This window comes from Nanorana parkeri, unplaced genomic scaffold (genome assembly GCF_000935625.1).
Source record: "Nanorana parkeri isolate BGI_ZX_2015 unplaced genomic scaffold, ASM93562v1 scaffold595, whole genome shotgun sequence".
Lineage (NCBI taxonomy): Eukaryota > Metazoa > Chordata > Amphibia > Anura > Dicroglossidae > Nanorana > Nanorana parkeri.
In genome coordinates this window covers 215228-233485 of record NW_017306863.1, presented here as the reverse complement: position 1 = coordinate 233485, position 18258 = coordinate 215228, and the positions used below count along the sequence as shown (strand labels likewise).

The 18258-nt window shown below is 39.6% G+C and overlaps 1 protein-coding gene across 1 annotated transcript in view; it reads right to left on the bottom strand.

The window, feature by feature from the left end:
- Positions 1-476: 476 nt before the first annotated feature.
- Positions 477-18258, bottom strand: part of VAV3 (vav guanine nucleotide exchange factor 3) — a 194169-nt gene continuing 176387 nt past the window's right edge. The window contains exons 24-27 of the mRNA XM_018562738.1: positions 16866-16953; positions 11864-11993; positions 2838-2989; positions 477-1128 (exon numbers count right to left, since the gene is read on the bottom strand). Of these exons, the coding sequence (XP_018418240.1) occupies positions 1087-1128; positions 2838-2989; positions 11864-11993; positions 16866-16953 (412 nt within the window). The 3' untranslated portion in view covers positions 477-1086. The remainder of the gene's footprint in view (positions 1129-2837; positions 2990-11863; positions 11994-16865; positions 16954-18258) is intronic.

Below are 18258 nucleotides of genomic sequence, written 5' to 3'. Positions count from 1 at the left end.
CATGGCTCTTGTATTAAGACTATATTTGTTTAGCCCAGATTTCAGCATCAAATTTATTTTTGCCTGCTCTGATTTATAGAATTAGTTGCTCAAGTAGAAGTCATATCTTTATGTCTTCCAGTCACCGAAATGAAAGTTTATGGACACTGTGGTTTCATATTATTTCACTGGAAAATGCATGAAAAATAACACAAAAGAAACAGATGGCATTGACCATAGAAACTATTCACGTGTTTTTCACCATTTCAATTATATGCTTCCGTTTTCTAAAATTATAATAAAATGGCAGAATTTATGTTGCTCCCCAACAACAGTACTTTTGTTTTAAGTGAACTAAAGATGGAGACAAAGATTAGTGTATGAACAGAAGACTTCCAATGCTGATATAATGTAAAACAGAAATTTACAAAACTATTTGGAGGTACAAAATAAATAAATAAAAACAATGGTTTGATGCTGAAGTATGACTACAGAACATGGACAAAAGTAATAGGTATACAATGCTTACACTGGGAGATAAAAATTATAGACTTTTTACTATTCACAATTTCTGCCCCAGATACTACATGAAAGCTTGTACCAAAAAACATAAAAAGCACCATCAGCGGTCCCAATTAAATCTTTACTTGAAAGAAATGGGGTATAGCAAGGGCAGGTGTGCCACATATCAGCTCAGGAGCCGTTTCATGATCAGCTATATAAGTAGGGTTACTGCTAAGGAGTATGGCTTTGAGTTTTAGTACTGTTTATTTGCAAACATATTATAAGTTATGTATGTTCTTTTCGTTATAATAGGAAATAAGTACAGTTGTCTTTATAAAAAGTCTCTTAGTGATACATAGAAGTTCCAAGTCTCTTATGGAATTTTGCATGCCACCCGACTCATCATTTGCACACTCATGTGTTTGGTATAGCATGGTTCTTTGGAGTCTCCTGCATGGGCATGCTGACCAGTCTTACAGGAATTGCTCAAAGCTGTGCCAAGACCATATTGGCTGATTGTGCTCCACATGGACTGTAGACAGGAGCTTGAAAGGAAGTTGTCTTAAGGTGTCAGGAATTCACCCACTGGATGTATCATTACATTCACTCATCTTCTTCTACATATGTGGATGGAAACCAGCCAACCTGAAAAAAGAAGACATATTGGATGCCATGATTCCATCTCCTGATGCTTACAATTCAGCCTAAGTAAACACATTTTATCTACCTCTTCTGAACCTACATTTGAATTAATTTTCACTGATGGCTGATGTGTATAAATTATATGGGCAGTGAATTCATTACCACTAAAAATACTGATGATAGTAGTAATAGTTGGGAATACTACCAATATTGAAAACAGCTTGAAGATTTGCAATGTTACAGGAACATTTAGAAATGTTAAATGTACCTGAGCAGTACCATAAACAAATTACCTTTTGTCCTAAAGTCCTCCTACAGCACCACACTTACTGGTAGGGTGCCAGAGCACACCTATGCCTCGTTTGTAGTATGAGATCTAAGGCACTGCTGTCTCTGACTGATCACTATTGTGCTGCTCACTGTTTTCCTTACTGGGGCCGTTGACATGAAAAAGCAAAGCCCTGCCTCTACCAAGATGGCCTCTAACTAGAGACACAGGGCAGAACAAGGCATGATAAGTCAGTAATGGGGGAAATACTGGTGACTAAACTTTTGCCCTCTGCCTGCCTTTTTGGGGACATCTTCCGGAGTTTAATTTCTCTTTTCAGAGACTGTATTCTCATAATCATAACTCCGCACTGTATTATTGACACAGAACTTTACATATGAACTGCAGATATGCTAACCTTAGGAACCTGATTATGGCATACAAAAGTTGTTCCACCAAGAACATGTGTACTTTTATGATATTTTAGAACTTTAAAAAATCATGTCTTTAGACACCTAAAGATCAGGAAAAGATACCATAAGGAGGCTGCCCCTTCATATAGTAGTGTAAAGAAGTGGGCTGAAAAATTCAAGTGTGAGAGGATGAGTGTTGAAGATGACTTTTAGTTAGGCAGATCGGAGGTCACCACTCAAATAAGTACTACAAGATAGAAGTTTAATGGCCATACAGTTTAGCAGGGGCGTCCCAAGGCCGGGTGTCACCCGGAGCAGATATCGGGTGACACCCCGCCGTGATGTCATTGCGCATGAGCTTTCATCTTTTTGATACTTGCCGGCAACCATCTTGGTGATGAACGCCGGCAGAGAGAGGAAGGGACGTTCACCCAGCGGCATAAGGTATGCCGCCGTGTCCCCTCCTCTCTATACTTCAGCTGTCAGGCTCTCGATCCATGACCCAGTGCCCGACTTTTCAGAGGGGGTGACACCAAAATGACTGTCAGTCACCCCTCCCATGGTGTCACCCAGGTGCAGGCTGCATCCCCCTTGTGACGCCACTGCAGTTTAGTAAGACATTGAACACTGTAAAAACAACAGTAAATATGGAGAAGAATGCTAACATAGAAAAAGCAGAGACGCTCATTATTAGTTTATTCTAATTAAATGGAAAATGGGTTTTTCCCTAAAGTATTCGTGGGCCTGTGGTTATTTGACATCTGTTAACTATTTTGCATGTGCATTTCACACAGGAACAAGACTGCATGAAGTGCATTCAAATATTAATAAAAGTAACTGTAGAGTAAAAAAGCCACAGTCTATGACGTGCCAATTATCTGCTTAGCAATTGCTCCTTGTTATTGTGCATTTGCATAGTAAATCAGGCCTACTTTTATTACATATGCCCTTTATCAGGTCATTCTTTTATGTCCAGAAACCTTACTTGTTTCAATTCTACTGGATGATTCTGACCTCTCCAGCTTCCTTACCTTTCCATTAGATTCCCCCCTCCACCAGCCATTCGTTCCTGCTTTTGTATAGATCTTGACCACATCGTCCTTGAACAGGGACAGCTCTCTCATGTCCCTGGCACAGAAATCGTACCGAGCAATGGCAATACCTAAAACCTTTGGATTCAGGACTAGAAGAACATAGAAAATGAATTAGAACTGGAATGACAGAAACATACATTAAGAAAGAAATGACTACTCAAATCTGACATGTAGACAGCAATGACTAAGGTAATAAAAGGCATTTCTTAATCAAATAACTGGTTTAAACTTGAAATGCCTAACAATATAATCAAACTAGACATTTATATATAACCTGATAGGTGTTAAACAGAAAACCCATATGATATCCTTATTTGCTGGGAATGTGCCCATGTTGTGTCACACACACAAAAACTATCTATACTTTACGTATGTCGTATAGTGCCCAGATATACCACAGGGCTTTACTAAAGAGAATACAACAGGTGCACTTTGTTAATGATACAAAACAAGACTGAAGACAGGTGGTAGGTTGTTTGGGTTAGTTACATCTTGCATACAATATCTAATATATTCTAATACATCATGAAATCAAGGGGAGCTAATTCCAGAAAACAGTAAGTCCCCCTGAAATCAAGGGGAACACTTTGTGATTACTGTGATTACGGAAGTAATTTTTTTTTTTTTTTTTAGTGTGACAGTGTACTAAGAAAGTAATGTTACACAGTCATAGTGACTTCACCTCTGGTATTTATTTCCTCTCTCAGAACAGGCTGGACTCCCCCGTCTGTCCTGTGTTATGTTATCTGCCACACACTAATCACTATCCCCCCCCTCCCCAACCACCCCCACCCCTGGTTCTTGGCAGCATTTTCCTCCAGGAAACCAGTCCCTGGTGCCAAAAAAGTTGGAGCTCGCTGCCTTATGGGACTTGCAGTTCCTCAACATCTGGATGGCTAAAGTTTGTCTACCCCAAATATAGGAAGTCATGTGTGTACAAATTACCCATGATAAGTATACTTTTGTAAGCAAAATGAAGTGGCATGAACAGAGGAAAAAATGGTAATAAAATATACATGAAAAAAAGAATACTCAGCGTATAAAATCTAGGTAGAACATGTTATAAAGATAAAATTGGAGTTTAAATTGTGCCGTTTCACACCTCCTACATGAAAAGGCCTTTGCAGGCTCAGTGTAATGATCTAGACAGAATGTGCAGGAAGGAATTAATAAAGGTTGTACTGCACAGTTGGTATAGTATGCCCTGTCTGCAAATAAGAGCTGACACTGGGCAACTTTTAAATGATTCCAAGCTGTCCATCATCAGTAGTAGAGAGGAAAATGCCTTTACCAGAGATCTCATGAGATTACAGATGAGATTTTCCAGCAATGCTCTGCTGATGTAACCTTCCCAGCATGCAACGCTTTGGTACATTACATCATTTGTGCCAGAAGTGGACGAGGAAGTAGATAAACTCTATATGTAAGTAAATGAAAAACAAGATGATTTTAAATCAGCATGCAGAGCTGCACGCTGATGTGATTTAGTGAAAGGGGGTAAAGGTCCATTATTAAGGACCACTTTCTCAGGAAGTAATTTCCTGTTGGTGACAATAAAGTGTCCTGTCTTCTCAAATGAACATGATGTGCTTGCGATATCTTGGATTGGGACTTATGTTGTGGAAGCTCTTCCTCAGTGCTGGAGCCTCTTCTTGCGAGATTTGAGATCCTGAGGTTTTTCAGGATTGCTGGATGATGCCAGCAATGTCACCAGCACTTACAAGTAGCCAAGGTGTAAGGTGAATATTTATTAAATTTGTTTTCTGTTTTTTTATTATATTTTCACTAAATGTTTTTACATGGGAAAGGGGGCACAGGATGAGTGGACCTTGCTTTTTATGCAAGGTACACTTTAAAATAGTACGTTCTTTGCTTTGCTACCCATAACAGGTCATTTTAAAGTGAACCATTATAACATTCTGTTTTCAAAGCACAGGATATATATTGGATTAATAATTATTAGGTTATGATATCATGCATTTGGAAATGAACTGTATATTACATGCATTCATTTGAGAAAACCACAGCCAACTTTTTTTGGTTAAAACATTCTGATTATGCTGACACACACACTCTTAATATGCATATACTCTGCAAACAAGCCATGGATTGCAACTGCAGGACCCATAGTTCTTCTGTCATAGGACAGTATTCATAATGGAGAACCAGCTAAACATTTTCAACCCAGGAGACACATTTACCATTCAGTTTTTTTGGTTGATGTAATTTGATTCAGTTGTTCATAGTAATTGTTAGCACTGGACAAAAATCAAGTATATATGCATCTCTACAGTTATCCAATGGCCATTGGGGTTTATAAAGGCTTGGATTCAAATCTGACGTTTCTTAAACATGTACTCCACTCACAGTCATACACACAGCATGATTTAGGTCACCAGTTACAGAGCTGCCAGCTTTTTACAAGGATAATGATTGCATGCTCTGGTTTATGGCCTAGTCTAGGGGTAGTAGTGATTCCAATCTTCAACATTCAGAGTCCACTAAGGGTGAATTCACACCAAAATGCGTGTGTTGGACTTGACTCAACACAAGTGCATTCACTTGCACTGCCATAGTACATTGACATTAAATTGTGTTGCATAACGTTGCCTTCTTTTTTGTTTTTTATTTGTTTGATTTTTACACTAAGCTATATAAGGTATTAGTTCTGCCTTGCATTTATGTGCATTGTCTTGTGTTGACACAAATTAAACACTTGTTTTGTTGAAAAAAGTTGTGCACAGGGCAGCTCACATCAGTGAGCTGTAAACTCTTTTATACAAAAGTAAACAATTTTGGGGGTATAGGTAAACTTTACAGTATATCTAAAGCCAAAACAGTTTTCTTAATTTTGGTATAGAATAGTAAATAGTTAAAGTAGACCTTGCATGTAGAGCAAGATCCTCTGTTTATGTTTTCCCACACCACCTTGGTGAAACTCCAAGAAAAAAAAGTTTAAAAAAACACATGCAGAAAAAAAAACCTATTTCCTCCAACTCCCTGTAGTGCATGGGGTGGCACCATCATCCTCTAACGAGATCTTAGAGTACTCCAAATCTCCAGAGAAGACACAGCAGCACAGTGCTAGAAACATCTTCTCAGTGAGATTTGCGGGAACTCTACATTCTACAGATCTCTCAGAGGAAGATGGCGGCACCCTCGCAAGGTATACTTTAAAATTCTTGTCAAGTGTTTTTATTATCTGTTACTAAGGAGATGTACCTGTCCTTTTTAGGCACAACAGGATGTAAAAGGAAATCTCTTTAAAGTGATGGAAATCCTTTCTTAGACAGCTGTCACCAGAACAAGTGTCTCCATTAAAAGATGTTCTCTACATTCCTGTTCTACAACTGAGAATTTTGGATTTTACCTCACTTATAGTCTCAGGGACAATGGTCAAGGGACAAATAGAGAGGGTAATAACAACCTGACAGGGTTGATAACACCTTACTACTCTGTCCAAAACTAAGAAAATACATTTAAGCTTTGGATATAATTTAAAAGAGGTACATTATTTATGTCACCAGTTAGTCCATGAACAGGAATGGAAGATATGACCTGGGTGGACCCAGGTTCATTAAACAAAAATGCAGTTAGACTTGTCAGATTAAGCAGACATTGTCACCTTGTCCATGCAGAGGGTGACAGAGTCTCTGAAAAGAGCATCGCCTGATCCACTTATACTCAACTTACCTGTGTTCCTCACAACTCCTTGCTCTTCTGCAGCCACTGCTGAGATCGGCTTTGTCTGTGACCCAGGGAAGTGGTGACATCCCTTCACCAGTTCTGTGAAAGTGCTTGGCCCATGCCTGCAGGCAGGTCACATGCTCACCCATACTCAGATGTGCCTGGTAATGTCACTGGCTACAGAGAAGCAAAGAACTACAAGGCAGCACAGGCAAGTTGAGTATATTAGGGACTCGGAAAGGGGAAGTCTAGGCCTTTTTAGAGACACTGTCACCTTGCCTTACAAGGTGACGGTAACTTTTTACTGCTGAACTCTGAGATAAACAAATATTGTCTAAACACAAGATGCATGTGTATTCTTAATTGAATCTTGGTGTGCTTTGTGTATTTCTTCCCCAACTGTGCAGTAATCCAGTGTGAAATGTTCCCCCTGTGCAGGAACTTCCTGTAATAAAGACAAGTCATTGCTGCTCTCTCTACTTGTGCAGAGTGACTGGTCTTATCTCCCGACCCTTAAATGTGGACCAATTTGGTGTAATGAAAATAAAGTGCAAACATAATGGCAGATCTTTTTGTATACCGAATGTAATTTGTCTGTATATTTACATGCATTGATAACACCCCCACCTATACAGTGGTCCCTAAATGGTGACTTTGGGACACACTTGCATTTCTCATGTCTTGTTTCCCAAACTTTAGATTTCCTAAAATGAGATGGTAGGAATATATATGTTGTTCTGTTTGTAAATCTATTTTGAAGGGTTCCAAAATAGATTTAAATTGGCAAATTAGGAGGAAACATGCAGTCACTGATCTTTTATGTCAAAAGGTGGCAACTCGTTCATGGCAATGCGGCACAGGCAAGAGGAATAAGAAGCAGTGCAATAGCTACCTGACCAGAAAGGAGAAGTGGAGGGGGGCACAAAGCTGTATTCAGGCGCAGTAACAAAAGCAAACCCACACAGCACAGACGTGGCTTTGAAAGAAGACAGACAAGCAAAGACCAGTGTCACAACTGCAATACAGGTTCACTAGAAATTAAAAATCTACACAGCATCACTAAGCAGCAAAACTATGATCCACAGGGGCCTATTTATAAAGATCGGCAAAATAACTGCGTCTAGGCTTAGGCAGAAGTAAATTATCGACAAACGACAGATGGAAAGTCCTTATAACCTGACACAATCCATTTACAAAAATGTATTTCGCTGATATATATTCACCTGTGTTGAAATATGGGAAAGAATGAGTGGTTAGATTGCCCAGAGCAGCTTTATAAGTAGGTTAAACTGTCAGAAATGGATTCCTGACCTTTTATAAATAGGCCCACGGTGACAATAAGTAGCACAGCCATACTTCCTTCAGCTCACACAAAGCATAGTTCACTCACAGGCTCCCTGCTCTTCTTGGCAGTGGGAAAAAACAACAGTATAGTCACAGGAAGTCTATGAATGCTGCTGTGTGAAACTTATAACTAATGTATTATATGGGTATATGCAATCTAAGCTTATTAAAGTAGGATTTTGACAAATGTCAAGTTGCTTTTTTTTTGCTGTCTTGATACCACTGTACTGGGACTCATAAATTGTGACTTTGCAGCTGCTCTAGACCTAATTAATAACAGCTACGAGGTAAAGCTAAACTGCACCATGCATGGACTAACAAATGGCAATAACACAATAACACTTAGCCTGCCTAAACTACCCATTCAAATGAGAACCAGTCAGGTATGACCTGACCATTACGTAGTTAATGATGTGTAAAGGAGACTGTATAATCAGACTGTAACGTGTAGTCACATTGAAAACACTATCAGTTTGTACTGGTATCTGTGATCACCATAAGTTTCATCATCTCTACTGTAACTTGGTATATTCTGATGTTAGACTACACTAGAAACTGTGTTTTCCAGGTGCAGGCCACCACATACTCCATGGTCACAATGCACATGGCCTTAGCTTTCGCCTAAAGAAGACAAACACAAGACAACAATAAGGTTGCAAAAAAAACAATGAATAATACTGGGTTGCACAACTACTGAGGTTGTATTTTTGAAAAATGTGCAGAGCTATTCGTCCTGCAAAACTGCAGGTACATTCATTTTATGCGGATGGGGAATAAACAAATGTTATCAGTGTATTTGTTTCCATGTTGAATGTAATATCAAGATAATACTGTTTATAACCACCAGATGAAGCTGAGGATCCTTTGAAATAAGTATTTATTTCCTATGATCCTCAGTTCCATCTAGTAGCCATAATGTGGTATTTTCCTCATTCCCTCGAATCTTATGAATGACTAACATTCAACCTGGAAAGAAAAAATACTAATAACATTTGTTTGTGCAGTTTTGCAGGATGAATAGCTCTGCAAATGTTTTTATAAATATACTCCTATACTTACAGTACTTACATACCTTACTGTTACATAGTATTTGAGGTTGAATAAAGACATATGTCCATCAAGTCCAACCCATTGTGTGTGTGTGTGTGGGTGTAAAGATCCTCGCGTCATCTCGTTTTTAGGAGTACTTGTACCCCTGTATATTACCGTTTCTCAGGAAATCGTCCAAATGAATAACGGTCTTGTTATAACCTCGCTTAGTTCCTTAAGTACTGCATATGTAAAACCTCAGCACTAAATTGTTAATAACATTTCAAAAGTCATTTTCAATATACCTAATCTGCAGCTTTCATTAAAGGACAACTGTACCTTTTGAGGCAAATTGTCCTTTAATGAATGCAGTTACCCTGCTGAGTGCAGCCAACCTGGTCTGATATTCACCTTTGTCCTCCAGCATTCTTCACTGTGGGACAGACTCCACACAACCCGTTTCGATGTGCAAACGCGCTGCATACTTTTGAACATGTCTGTTTCAGCACACATTACACAAGCATGGTTTACTGTTGTCACCATCATAAATTCCACCCCAAGAAATGCCATGTAAACACCACTGAAGTGCATGCAAGTGAAAAGAAAGCAGCAGCAAAGAGACTGCAGGCGATTAGCAGCACTGAGATGCAACAAAGGATGGAAAATAGGTGAAAAAAAAGATTTTTATCAAAAATGGCAGTTTTTTATGATAAACAGTGCTTTAGCCATCTAACAGGGTTATTCACAAACAGGTGAAGCGTTTGGAGAAGGCAGGAGAAGTGAACAATCTAGGGCACAATAGCTGCTTTGGAAAAATTCTCCAATTCAGCTCACTTTCCAGTTCAGATATGTTGTCCTATAATTTGTTCACTTCTCCTACCTTCCCCAAACACTTCACCCTTTTGTGAATAGCCCTGTAAATGTCATTCGGCTAGGCTCTAAATCTAATTTAAGGTAAATAGGGGGAAAAAATGGATCATTATCACAAGCAGCCTAGGTATATTTATCCCAAATGCATCTTGGGAGATTGATGCCGTCAGACATCCTTCCCTAATTTGTCCAACCCTCCTCCGTAGCTTCACAGTTAACAATCATCATAAAACTCTTCATTCTCTGACTCTCTACGGTACAGTTTTTTCCTGATATTTGCATTATAGAAAGGCATGCACTATCCAGCAGAAGGGAGTTAAAAATGTTGTGATTAATTATGAGTAAAGCAGCAGAAAGGTATTTTATTATGCACTATGACTGTGTTATAATGGTAAATATCTGTACAGTCTTGATTTCATTGATGTTTATTGGTTGCTATGAATTATCACAGTTTGCACATTAGAGAAAGGCTAGAAGAACTAAAGTGCAATATATACCGGCAAATATATACACTATATGGCCAAAGGTTTGTGAACCATCTCACTTACATCTAGCTTTCAATCTTCTGGAAAGGCTTTCCACAATACTTTGGAATGTGTCTGTGGGAATGTGTGTCAGTTCAGACAAAAGAGCATTTTTGAGGTTGGGTACTGATGTTGGATGAGAATACCTGGCTCACAATCCCATTTCAGTTCATCCTAAAGGTGTTCAATGGAGTGAACTCAAGTTCATCCATGCCAAATGCATTAAAATGGCATTAAACTCAGGAGTTAAAACAATCTCACATTTAGTTTACTAATTTGTATTGAGATTGTAATTCATCAAGGGAGTGAGTTTGGAGTGGTGGCTACCCTCCAGAAAGGACAGTATCAGCACCAATTCAGAGATGATTTGAGTGATAGACAAATAAAATACATTTTTGTTAATAATTAGGGTACTATGCATTATTAAGATTTAAAGGAGATCTATGAGGTGAATGATTTCCACTTATCCTCATAGTTAGAGCCGAACTGTGACAAAGAAGCTGTCACAGGTCGGCTCTATTGATCGGGAAGTGAGCAGAAACATGCACGATCTGCTTTGTTCTCTATTGTCTCCCTGCAGTGAGCAGTGACTCTCAGTCACCGCTCCCTGCAGGGATTGCCCCCTCTCCGATCCTCCAGCGCTGAGTGGAGGAACGGACGGGGGAGGGGGGGCACAGCTGGCTCTGCATCCATATAGGCAGAGCCAGCTGTCACTCATGCAGCTGGGTGGATCTCGACAGTAATGTCGGGATCCGTCCCGGCTGCAGCGCTAACAGTATATCGCGGGAGGACGTTAGTATATGGCCTCCTGTGACCCTAAAGAGAACTATGGGGAAAAACTTACTCCATAGTTCTCTTTTAACTCCTGAGTTTAGTTTAACTTTAAGGCATGTATTATGGGCACAAATTCAGAAGAGCATAATTGTGTAAAATGTCTTTGTTTGTTGTACCATTACAGCATTCCTTACTAGAAACACCTGGACTCAATAATTTGGAGGGGTAATAATAAACCTTGCCCGTATTGTAATGTTGTGATTGTCATATGTCCGCAAATATTTGGTTGTACAGTGTATATAGATTTGAATGTAATAGATTGTTATGGGGCAAGAAAACAATCATGTTTAGCAAATGTTCATACATTAACAAATCAGGCTGTTCTATTTACACCCTTAAATGACAACAGATGACTACAGTTGTTTTCAGCTATTGGGATGCTATTAAAAATCAGTTCCACAGGTGCTGTGAACATTTAAAAATAGATAGTATAAAGTAAATCCATCTAAGACATGTTAAGATTGCTCATTATTCCAGCACATCTGTGATATGAAAGGCTCCCCTTGTCTAGATAAGACCTCTGAACTCTTTCTAGTAGGATAATTTGTACCTGGTACTTTTAATTCTACACAAATAAAAAAAAGCACTGCTTTTAAAGTATAAAAAAATGGAACTTGTCTAAGATAATTAACAGGGAATCATGCCTGACAGAGCTATCAATGGATAGGTACTTACACATCCCAGATGACCTGTTACTTGCATGGCCAATCTGATTTTCCACAGCTTTGTAAGGAAAAAGAAGGGTTGTATCCAAACTCCTGAAACCCTCCCGCAGAGACTGGTGCTTATAATACTCTACAAGCTCCTGTACAAAAAAATAAGATGAATATGAGCAATAATCATAACCAACATAGCTTAATGTCTATTTACACAAAAAAAACAATAAGTAATATGCGAGTAGGACACTCTTGATTTATTACTGGCAACTTTGTGGTATAAATAATGTGTGAAGCAGATAGCACAGTTAGTCATTATAATAGTTAAAAATTCACCGTCCCTTTGTATGAGAAAATAGTCATAATTATTTTCTCCTCAACAACATCTTCCATCCATTGGAAAGCTGATATTTTACATTAACATGAACGTGACATAGTCTACAATGTCTCCCTGTGGTGTGTGCAAATACATGTGTTAGTCTTCAAACCAACTTCTGTGTTCTGTAGAGCTCTTTGGGTTTTAAGCCTAGGCAGTACATGGGACCCTTTACTTTTTCCTGAAGTTAAACCCTATTCCCTGTTGTCTACTGACCTGGCCAATTCTGTATAAATCAGTAGACAACTGCTAAGTATGAGCACTATGAGATGAGGCCACATATTGGCAGCATATCACTCTTGAAAGAGAAGTGGTACACCATGGCAGGAATTCCCCAGCTGATCACTATTATTCCTCTGATAGCTGACCCCCAGCTTTACTAAACAAAAAACTGCCATAGATAGAATTATGATTAGACCACTTTTAGAGAGTTGCACACTCGTTAAACTTGTGAGAAGGCTCTGTCTGGCTTACAAATGTATTTTAATGGGTTGGGTAGTGCAGAGATGGCAATGGTTTATTACAAAAGAACAATAGCAATTAGGGAAGGTTTTCTAATCTGTCAGTTGCTGCCCCCATTTAGTGGCCAACCAACAGAGTACATCCACCCATAAACATAAGGTCACTGTCCAATCTAATTAACTGTGGTGGTTTTTCTTATTTGTATTTGATAGTCTTTTGTACTTAGTATCTGAGCTCTTTTGTTGTCAGTGTTGTCCAAACTAACCAATCGGGTGTTCCCTTTAATGTCTAACCTTACATATTAACACTAAAGCAATAATACAATAGGCTGTTAGAAGAAACATAGTTCTTTTTCTCAAATACTTTTAATCAGAATTCCCAGCATGTAATAAAAATGAAAAAAAATTACATTAGACTTTGTACACAAGCATTCATTTCACAGGGTATGAATTATGGAGTGAAATGAATTAGACAACAGAAATGCTTCACATCCCAGTAAGGAAACATCTCTCCAAATTGTTTAAATTCACCTGAAGTTTTTCTGTAACAACTTAGCTATCCTTTATAAGACTATGAGAAAAGTTACTGTAGCCAGCTATCCAGATAACCATAAGGAATTAATAACCGAGAAATAACCAGCCTCTAGCACTGCAAATATAAATAAATAAATATATACAAGCAATATATTTCAATTGTAAGTGAACTAATTTATTCTCTCTATTCCAATTATACAAATATATTGTTTTGCTTTTATGGGCATGTTCTTGGGTTGTAAAACTCCATAAAACAACATTACAAACAGGCGCAATTTGGAGAGTTTATGCGTTAAATTAAATCTCTTTCATTGTTATGTCTTCTAAAAGTCACTTTCTTCCTTTGAGGATTTATTTTAGTTTAAAAATAATACCAGAAAAACAATAAATTGTCAGGCAATAAAATAGACATATTACATCACACAAAGCAATACTATCACTTAAAGTGACATTAAAGTAAAAAAAAAAATGTCCCTCCCCCAATGTTAATGTCAGCACTTACCTTAAATTATGTCTCTTAATCCGATCATCTTCTTCTTCTTTCCTGATGTTTTCATCTGTCCCTCCAGCGGTGCGGCGGCTCTCCGATCCAGCGCTGACTCCTCTGTCCTTGCTGGCACTTCCGATCCCAAGGTGGCTGCATGCGGGTGCACGCATCCATAGACTTACATTGCGTCTCTCCTCGTCTGCCGGCTGAAAATTCGAACTACGCATGTGCCCGCCTCAAGATGCTTTGTTTTTGGCTTGCTAGCAGTAGATATATGCAAAAAAACCCGGAGGGTTTAGAAACCCTTCAAGGAAATAATGTTTAGTGATACTAGGCCAAATGATGAAAATGTATTTTGCATTTAGAACTAGATTTAAATTGTTAAACAGCAACATCAAAAGAACTGGGGACTGCCTGCAGCCAAAAAGCGACCTGAAGGTCCAATACCTGAATCTGAACTGGATGTGGATGAGCACCATACTAATAGGAGAACATGCCAAAACTACCAATACCAGAGTGAGGGCATGGAGAATCAGCCTGATGCTTAAGACCTGAGGAGGTCACCACCAGAGGGGCACAGAACCTGAACTAAAGATAAGGTAATCAACTAAAAGCCTACCTAAAATACATGAAACAATAATTTCCGGAAAGACGTGTGGTCAACAAAAAGAAAATGGGGCAACCCTAGACAATTTGGTCCCAAAACGAGATTTAGGAACATACAGGCCCAGGTGATAAAGAGTAGCTAGTCTACAAGGACAAGCCTAAGGCCCTTGCACCCCTGACCCTGCAATCAAAGGGATGAGCGCTCCATCACCACGGAGGTTGCCTGATCTGACAACCAATCTTGTGAGACTTACCAGGGAAAACCTGAAACAGCAAACAGAGAAATCTCAGAAGTTTGATCTCAGGAAGTCAATGTAAATTAGGAAATAGGATGCATGAGAAGCTCTCCCCCAAAAAGGTAGACAGGGATGGCGGAGAGACCTTAACCCACCCATCACCAATGCTGGAACCCAGTGAAAATTAATCTGGCTGGATTTTGCAGGTAACCAACCATTCAATAAAATTACTCTGTTTGCAGAGGATCATTTGAGCATTTTACAATGGGGATGTCAGGAAAAGGCACTAGACTGAACACAGGAGGTAATGCTCAGAGAAGTAGCAGGTGTGCATGACACTGAGAATCCAGGTCTTTATCCAGGTAATGAGCAGTGAGAGCTGGCCTTACGCAGCCTAGTAGGGTTCTCTGGAGAGAAGGGACTCTGAGGAATATCATGTACCTTGAGTGATTTCCCTGTCCCAAGGAAAGAGACTGACACAAGTTTAGATTGTAGCCTCCAGATATGTGGTGCACTCGCTCAATTAAAAAGGGGTCTACCCCACTGTAGGTAAGCATGTCCTCCTTCTAGTAGTTTTCCTATTAAGGTGGTTAACTGGTACATACATGAAGACCACCATTTTCATTATCAAAGGGGAACAGTTCTGACACACTTTCAGGTGGGGCCCAAGACCCTTGAGGGTGGTTCCAGTTAACATAGAGGAATACCTTGAATAGCAAGTGTAAAGAGTAGGTTGCAGCTGTAGGAGCTCTAAAAGAGTTAAAGCATAAGACAGCAGGCAATTTCTCCAAAAGCAGGGAAGTACATTCTGCATCAGAAATGGGCCACTTGCAATTCTGGGGTGAAGACAGGAGCCTGTGGTGCCCCAAATACTCTTTAGGGATAGACTGTTGGGGCTCTGAAACTGAGTCATAGATGGGCACAGCGATGGATGGCCCCTACATGTTCCAAGACCCCCAAGAAGGTCAGGCACCCTGTAAGGCAGGGGTGGCAAACACAAGGCCCGCGGGCCGAATCCGGCCCGCCGGACCTTGTAATGTGGCCCACAAAGCAGCCACCTCATTTTGCTCCGTCTCCGCCTCCGCCCTGTCTCATGGCCCTATGTGATACATCAGAGCTTCTACATTGCGTTATGTTAATATTGTTAAAGTTGTTATTGTTAATATTTATTTTTGTAACTTTATTCTGAATGAAACATTTAACAGTATAATTTCGTGAGATAATTTAAGAGGGTGTGGTTAGGGGCGGAGTTAAGGCCAGGACAGGGTAGGGGTTAGGTGGGGCAACTGGTGGCGAGTAACTCTTAAGTACTGGCTAGTAGTTCAGAACCTGAAATTTTGAGCCCTGTGATACATCACTGCAAAAACCCACGCCGGCCACAAGATGGCGCTTAGCGCTTCGGGCGGAGAGGCAGCAGGGGATGGAGAGGGAATGACGCGGGGTCCGGCAGGGGATTCGGCTGGGTAAGTGGCTGCGTGTATGTGTGGGGCAGTTGCGGGGGAAGCGGAGTGCATGGTGCTGGAAGTTGCAGTGATGGTTGGTGGAAGGTGTATGCTGTGTAGGAATGTGCAGCAGCACCAGGCGTGGAATATAAACGTGTGATAAGGATGTATAGTCATCATCCAGAGGTGCAGAGATGGGCACATGTGAGTAGATGCATAGTCCTATACAACCGGCCCTTTGAGGGTAACCATAGTGCTGATGCGGCACCCGATGAATTTGAGTTTGCCACCCCTGCTTTAAGGTAAGGCACTGACTTAAAAGTCTCTGTGGTCAGTTTCCACAAGGAAATGGGTGACAGTGCTGATGTTTGGTGATTGGTTGCACAGGGACCAATTCATGCCACTCTTGGAAGAGAGTGCTCAGTTCTGAGTGAGCTGCAAATTAAGACCCGCAGCATATAACAGGGCAAGCTCTCTTTACTCCTACTAGCTAAATAGATGGGGGAGTGAAGAGGAGGTAAGTTTATGTTGGTCGTGAGGCTGACATTAAAATGAGGTTGTTGTTTTGCCCTACATGGGTAATGTACTGGTTAACTGTTAGTATTAGCTTAGTTGGCACCTAAGCCAAGAATACTTTTGTTATCAGAGCAAATTAACAAAAAAGAGAGAGCAGCACTTTTCAACTTCACATCCATCAAATGGCCCTCACTGTATATATACAGGGTCTGATGTAAGTAAAATTAACTCATGCTCTGATATTTTCAGTCAGCAAGCAGCAAAGCCTTCAAGTTTGCCAGAGATGCTCTTGGGCAGAAAGAGTTTAACAAACAATAGATCAGTGTGACATTTTTTAAGTAAAGCAGCGGAATCAATGCTTACCATTAAACTTTTAAATTTCCTATTTTCTGCAATGCGAAAAAAGCCATCTCTCGTTAATATCTTGATGTGCTTCACTTCATTGTTGTACCTGCGGGCAAAACATAACTTCTGAATATAAATTTGCTTTTAATCAGCCAAGGATCAATAATTACCTGCGGGCAGGGCCCAAAACAAGAGTAAACAGATTCATTGCAGAGCCTGAGTGTATATTCCATCCAACACGGGCCTGACAACTCATTAACAGAATATATTTAGCAGGGTGAAGAAAACATGCAGCTTGTTTTTGAAAGATCATGCTGCAGGATCATATTTAAATCCAATTAGCTCTTTCTTATACAGCATGATTAAATTCAAATTATTTGTGGTTATGGGCCATTGCCTCATTTCAATATTCAAAGGTGTCTCAATGAACTTCCCAGGTGCCAAGTTACCCAGAACTTTTGCATTGTATGTGGTGGTGTAGAGCAATAAATAGTCACAAGCTTTCTAGGCAGTCAAAAATGCGTAAGGTTGTATACATAGCATATATTTTAAACTGAACTCACATTTTTACCAGCTACTCTATTCTATTCAATTATGTGTTTTACAAACAATACAAAGTTAATGATACCTGCTATGCTGAAGGTCAACTCAGGATCATAACCATCCTTAGTAATATGCATATGACTGTGGGGTTGTATTGGGCGCCATCCTTAACCAGTTGACATCCGCGGTGTTAAACCCCCTTCCCATCCAGGCCATTTTTCAGTATTCAGCGCTGCGGTACTTTGACTGACATTTATTCCGTCATGCAACGCTGTACTGAAATTAATTTTATACAATTTTTTAGGGACAGATAGAGCTTTCTTTTGGTGGTATTTATTCACCACTGGGGTTTTTATTTTTTACTATATTAAGGAAAAATTACCGAAATGTAAAAAAAAAACTATTTCCCCTATATTAAATGATAAAACATTTATTATTACCCAATTTTTTGGTAAAATATAAAAGACGGGGTCACGTCGGATAAAAAGACACCAAGCATGTCAAGCCTTAAAATTGCGTGCGCGCGCGAAACCTCAAAAAACGATAATACCCAAAATTGGCCATAGGCGACGCTTTAAACGCTTTTACCGCTCATCAGTTTAGTGCTATCAGTGATTGATGGCCCTAAAATGATTGCTCTCACTGCGACGTTCGCGGCGATATGTAACGTGTGTAGAGCAATTGTCGTTTTTGCGTGCTGGTGCACCGGATGCGTATTTACGTTTATATGTGCGTAAACGTGGGGGAGTTAAACATTTTGGGTTTTTTTTTAAACTTTTTTTATATGTGACTTTTATTTTATTTTACTTTTTTATGTGACTTTTATTTTTTTTATTTATATATATATATATATATATATATTTTTTGC